Below are 6,527 nucleotides of genomic sequence, written 5' to 3'. Positions count from 1 at the left end.
AACCCCTCTAGCTTTATTTTCTCACCCCACCCCCGCCCCAACGAGATCAATGCGATCACAGTGCTTGGAGTTCAACACTGGAATAAAGTGAAGACCCAGGAAGACAGTGTGTAACATACACCCTCTCCCGCCCCTAGACACATCAACACGAGCCAAGGAAATCTAGCTTCGCTCTAAGACCACAGGAATCTAAAAAGTGCTGGGAGAGGGAGAACCAGAGAAACGTGCGGGAAGGGGGAACTTAACGACACTTCCCACGGAGGAGGATGGACACAGGGAAGGGCTTGAAAAACAAAAAGCTTGTTCTGGCTTTGCTGAGCAGCTGTACTCATACCAGAGTGATCTTTCTGCACCCGAAAACTGTTTGGGAGTCAGGCTCAGGCTAGATGTAAGTCAGGAAACAGCAGCCGGGAGGAAGAGGCGCGCACACAAAACCGGAGCGAAAGAGGCTTCCTCCAAAACCAAAGAGAAAAGAAGCCGGAGCAGAAGGAGTTAATGAGCTGACCCATAAAATCCTTCTCAGGGGCAGCGAGGCTTTGGAAAGAAAAGTGGGGCTGATCCGAAGGGGTGGGGGAGAAGGAAGGAAGAAAGTTGTGTGTATGTGTGTGTGTGTGGGGGGGGACTGATATAATTGTCCCTCCCAAGAAAGGTACATGAGATCAACTCCCAGAGTAGGACAGGAGCCCAGCCCAAGAACAGGAGGGGGATGCTGCTTCCTTTTGAAGATAGCCACGGAAAGAAGCTAGCAAATGCTTTACCAGCGTGAGCAGTGTGGGCTCCTTCCTTAAAAGCAAGTTTTCTGAAGCGGAGACTTAGAGAGAGAGAGGAACCCAAAGAAGAAAGGACGGGGCTATGGTTTCCTGGCCCCGCTGCTTTGTCTCTGGCTGCTTCTGCCTCTGGAAGATTAGCCACAGGACACAAAGATGCCCCGCTGGTCACTGCACGCCCAAGTTCAGTTTAGTTGGTGCTTCTTTCCTTTTTAGCCCGATCGCTTTCTCCGAGGGAGCAGGACGCGCAGCTCGGCAGCCTTTAGTGTCAGCTGAAGAGGGGGTTGCCTCCTAACTCATCTCAAGAGCTTGGTGGAGGCGGAAAAGAGGGGGAAAGGGAAGAAGAACTTGGAAGTGTCAAAGGAAAATTGGTGCCAGTGGAGGCAGCAGAAAGGACAAAGCAAATTAATTTGTTGCTTTTTGTGTGTGTGCCAGTTTTTGGAGATCTTGCAAAAAACCAAAAAAACCAAAAAACCAAACACCCATCCCCAAGCCCCAACCCTTGGCTGGCTCTTATGGGAATGAAACACTCCTCCCGCTGCCTGCTCCTAAGGAGGAAAATGGCGGAGAATGCTACTGAGAACACCGAGGTAAGGAAGCGAGGCACAGGGACCTGCCCCCCCGGACCCCTATCCCCGGACACACACCCCGCTAGCAGCAGCAAGTGCAAAACTTTCCCCCTTCCGTCTGCTTGCTCCCGCCACTGTTGCTGCTGCGTTTTTGCATGGCCCCTACTCTGGCTGGTTTCCTCTCCAGCAGTGCGTCGATCCCTACATGTCAAGAACTTTCCACCTCAATTTGCCCGGCCCTCAAGCAGCAGGTTTTGCTCTGAAGCGGCTTCAAGTGCTTTGCGGCTTGGTAAAATGAAGCGCTGGGCTCTTGGGCCGTTCCTGGAGGTAGCAATGCTGCTCAGTCCGGCGCTCTGTGCACTCCATTGCTACAAGCGTTGGGAAGCCGAGTGTGCAGGGGCTGGGGAAGAGGGGAGCTGGCTTTCTGCAGCGCCCGGGATAGCTCCGCGAGCTCCGAGGAGGAGGAGGCAGAGCTCTGCAGCATCCCGGGCAGCCCTTCGCTGAACTGCCAGGGAGTTAGGGAGTCGGGTCGCTGCAGCACCGGGGAGAGCTCCTAGCGTGGCTGCCGCGGGGAGCAGAGCCCCCGGCTCCGCCTGCAAGCTGGCTAGTTGGTGAGGCTCCCCGAGGAACTATCCAGGGTGCTGCAGAGAGAGAGAATATTTTCGCTTTAGCTCCATGTCCTTCCGCTGCCTTCCCCAGCCTTGCACTGGTTTCCTCTGGAGAAGCATCTGAGCGGTAATGGGGTCAGTAGCATTTGATACTCACTGAGCTCTCCTGGACCTGGCTGAGGTTTTCCAGGGGCTGTGGCTATTCTCTTGCTCCCGGGGAAGAAGAGACAGAATCAGATCCCCCCGACTGCCTGCATGTGTGAGAGCGAGCGAGAGCCAAACTCTCGGCTTCTATTAATAGGCTATGCCTAGTGTTCTTCTTGCTGAATATTTAACATATGGTTACCCGATATGCAGCACTGCGAAAAGTGTATCCATCATGGCACTGCATGCTAACCAACTCACACTCCTATTCCTCTTCAGTCTCTCTCGCTCTCCCTCAAACACAGCTGGTTTCCATTCCCTTAATATCCCTGCAGAGGTAAGAGACCAGAGCGAGCTTCTGTCTGTTTCCACTGTTTTACAGCTATTTAAAAGGTATTAGCCCCAAACACTCCCAGTCTCCTTCGCAGTGAATCCTAACCGTTTCTGTATGATAGGGACACTAATCTCTGCTAACGGATGTGTGGTAAAGGTCCAGGGATGTGCTTCACTCGCCCTCATATGAGAAGAGTGGGGTTTTCTTAAACGAATATAATTCCAGCAATAAATCAAAGGAGCATGCCTGTTCCTGTTACAACCCCCTCCAGAACCTTGGTAGAAGAGGCTGCTATAAATAGCAAGGAGTCAGGCAGCACATCTGTGAACTGTCCTAGTACTGATGGCACGTACTGTACCAGAGGTCCCAGATTCCTGGTCAGTACTGGAGGCAGAGGAGAATAAGCCCAGCTGCTTACTTTCAGAACCCTTCATTATCCTTAAATGGGGGAGGGGAATATGAGCTGAACTCATTAACTTTCTCTCTTCCATCTAAACTTGATATCGATGCATTTTTGGGGTTTATCCCCTCTCCTGCTGTCTTGTCTAATGCTGCACCCATTGCACTATGCATCTGCAGGAATGGTTTTCTTAAAAAAAAAAATCCGCTCGGAAAGGAAGTGTATCCTGGTTATGTGAGAAGCACTATGTTAGTTTTTTTGCTCCTTATAATCTATGTAAATGCAAGATTTGTGAAATGAGAGCAAAATTATAGATTGGCATATTGCAGATAGACATTTTCTATTGTATTTGTCTATGCATGAAGCCAGCAAGGATGCATTGATAACATCTGGTAAAATATTGTCTCACGTTTATTGGCTTATTAATTTTCAGTTGTTAACGTTTCTTAATTTTTAAAAAGGAGAGAGAGACCCACATAATTAGAAATGCAACAGATAAAATATTGGTGTATTTTTGAAACTAGTTAGCTACCAATCATCCTTATTCAGTAAAACCATAAGATGTCAAGTTGGGGCTCCAACCTGCATCCCCTGAGCCTCTCTCCCCAAACTCATCGTGAAGCCAGTGGATGTTTTGGAAGCAGAAAGAATGTAAGATAGGGCCCTTCATCTGTGTTCTTATCACAATGAAGTTATGTAGGATCCTTAATTAGTGTCAGCTGACTCTACCTGAAGTCAAATGGAGCCACACTGATTTACATCAGCTGATGATCTGGCCCATACTCTTAATTTTCTAAAGTATTAAGGTACTAGGGTGACAGGCAGTATATAAAAAAAGTGAGACACTCAGACAGATGAGCAATTAAAACAGTTAAGAAATGGCCAAAACATGTCACTGCCAAATTATTCTAAAATCATCTGGATCTTACTCATATTGATTTCAAGCTCTTACCAAGACAATTACATACATGTAGCATTACCATTTTGTGATAAATGACATTAGATTACAGAACTCCACCACACATGTAACAGCATTATCTCAGATCATTATGGCTATAAATATTGTATGTCAAGCACTTTTCTTATACAGTGCTGAGTTTAAAAAAACAAATATAGAACCAGTCCCAGAAACCCTTACTCATGCGAGAAACCCCAGTGAAATAAATTGGACTACTTGTGAGTAAAGGAGGACTATTCATTCCAGTGGGGGATTTACAGGAGTAGGACCGTATTTTATCAATTTCTAGACATTTACAGTGTTAACACTGTTTTATATGCACTATGGGCTAGACCTGCAATGGGATGTAGGTACCAAAATGCCACGTTAGGCATCTAACACAAAAATTTAGATCCTCAACTCCTCTGCTCAGCTGCTGACTAACCCTGTAGACACTTATATTCTTTAGATGCCAAAGTTGCCCTGCCAGAGTCAACATGGTGCCTAAATTTCTGTGCGTGGGCATGCTCAAAGCTGTCTAAATTCTGATGCTGCTTGGCTCTTCAGCACTTAAACCCTGGTGGGATCCTCAAAACCCCCCACCTATCTTATCTGTGGGGCTTGATCTAGAAGGGATTTTTAGAGGCCACTTAAGAGCATGCCTACTGCATTGGGCCCTGCACAAAATAAAACTGGAGGAGGAGGTGGTGCCCCCCACTCGTAGAAGTTGTTCTACTTTGTATAAAGAGTTCAATATTCATTGGGCCAGGATGAGAGACTGAGAATGACTCTATATCCCAGTGGTTAGGGCATCCACCTAGAAGACCCAGGTTCCAATGCTGATAAATGTTTAATTACTGTGCACACAGTGAAACAATTCCAACAGGAGAAATGGAGAGAGCCCTACATCAGAATATGCCATAGCTCAGGAAATAGGGAAATCACCTGGTGGTAGGAGGCCTGGGTTCAAGTCCCAGCTCTGACTACTGGACTATAAGGCCATCACCTCCTTCTGAGTTTTTTTGTAAGAAAGAACTGACCTGGCTTAGGTACTTAACGGCTTCACAGCTGCAAAGCCCAAGTGGGGATAGACATCTTCCTCCAGTCCAGATTTAGGCACATAACTCCATTTGAAGGCCAAGGCTTAGGCCACATCCCTCTCCTCAGCATTTCACTTCTGGCTAGCTTAGGTGACCCCCCATTCAGCATGCTGGCTTCTCTGAGTCACATTCTTAGGAGCCTAATTCTCTCAGTGCAGTATGTGGGGAGCCAGAGCGACTAACCTGGGGTGGAGGCTTTCACAGGCCAGCAGGGTAGCTGAAATTACTCAATGCAATGCTGAGTCTAAGTCCCCTTTATGGATATAGTCCTATGGTCTTGATTCAATGTCTAGTGAAGTGAATGAGAGTCCTGCCATTGGCTTCAATGGACATTGTATCAAGCCCTGTATTTATATACAAGAAGTCCATTAGATTGCTATTTGCCAACATTTCTACAGAGAAATTCATTTTCAGGGCCTTTTGTATTTCTTTAGGTATACAGCACCCTGGGCATGGTGCTTTACAGAAAAAATAAAAGATAGGGGACTGAAACCAAAAGCCATCTGTGCACAGTGTTCACAGTGAAATCAATGGAAGTTCCTCTCATGGCTGGCTTGCAAGATTTGGCTCAAGGTCTCTGCCTGACTAGTGTAGAGTCCCAAAGCCAATACTACAGAGCTTTACTCTCAGGAACCATCCCATTGACTTCAGTGTAGGGCTATTCATGTGAATAAGGCTTTTGGATCAGTGCCTCAATTATGGGACTGATCTTATAAATCCTTATTCACCTGATCAGTCCCATTTACATCAGTGAGACTGCTTGTGTGAGAATTGGGCCCTATAGCAATAATGGAAAGCAGAAAGATAGAAAATAAAGGGAAAAGGAAAATTGCTTTTTGAAGAGCATTTATGCAAAGTGTCCCCAAAATCCCTATTGTTGCACTTGCATGGATTGCTTGGTCTATTCTTTTAATCAAGGCTTTGGAGCAGAGCTGGAGCGTGGAGCAGCTCCGGAGCTGTGGAGCTGCAGGCTTTTGCCTGGAGCTGGAGTGGAGCTGGAGCATAGCTCCAAAGCCCTGCTTTTAATATGAATGGGCATGGAGGAAGGAGATGTCAGTTCTAGATTTGAGTTTAGAAATGGAAAACAAGTCTAAAGAAATGAGATTTCAGGAAGAGAGTGTGTGCTTGATACATAGTCTTATAGAGTTTAAGGCCAGAAGGGACCACCATATTATCTAATCTGACCTGCTGTACATCACAGGCCACCAACACCACCCAGCACCTGCACACTAAACTGAACCAAGACCAAAGTATTACAGACATCAGGAAACTAGATAATTGTGTGCCACAGGCAGAGACTAGGAGAGACTGAGGTGCACCAATGTCTGAGGCTTCTGGAATATCAGGGAAATAATTAAGTGAGATATACTGAGATAATCCTGGCAAGTGACCCACACCTACATGCTGCAGCAGAAGACTAAAAAACCCCAGCATCACTGCCTGTATGACTTGGGGGAACATTCCTTCCTGACCCACATACAGGGCCGGTGCAACCATTTAGGCGAACAAGGCGGTTGCCTACGGCGCCAAGATTTGGGGGCGCCAAAAAATGGCGCCCCTCCCCCAAATTTTTAAATGGTTGCAGCCGCTGCTGCTGGAGGGGCTGAGCTGCCGGCGGCAGCAGCTGCCTGCAGCCGGCAGCCCAAGGTGTCCCCCGGGTCAGAGCGC

At 47.4% G+C, this 6,527-nt stretch overlaps 1 protein-coding gene across 2 annotated transcripts in view; it reads left to right on the top strand.

Annotated features, from left to right (window-relative positions):
• The first annotated feature begins 639 nt into the window (after positions 1 to 639).
• The window catches only part of PRMT8 (protein arginine methyltransferase 8), a 106,533-nt gene continuing 100,645 nt past the window's right edge, over positions 640 to 6,527 (top strand). For both annotated transcript variants that reach the window (XM_032775739.2, XM_032775737.2), the window contains exon 1: positions 640 to 1,357. In XM_032775739.2, the coding sequence (XP_032631630.1) occupies positions 1,283 to 1,357 (75 nt within the window). In that variant the 5' untranslated portion in view covers positions 640 to 1,282. The remainder of the gene's footprint in view (positions 1,358 to 6,527) is intronic.

The sequence above is a fragment of the Chelonoidis abingdonii genome, chromosome 1 (assembly GCF_003597395.2).
Source record: "Chelonoidis abingdonii isolate Lonesome George chromosome 1, CheloAbing_2.0, whole genome shotgun sequence".
Taxonomy (NCBI): domain Eukaryota; kingdom Metazoa; phylum Chordata; order Testudines; family Testudinidae; genus Chelonoidis; species Chelonoidis abingdonii.
The sequence above is the reverse complement of the archived record's forward strand: the minus strand, read 5'-3'. Positions and strand labels throughout refer to the sequence as shown.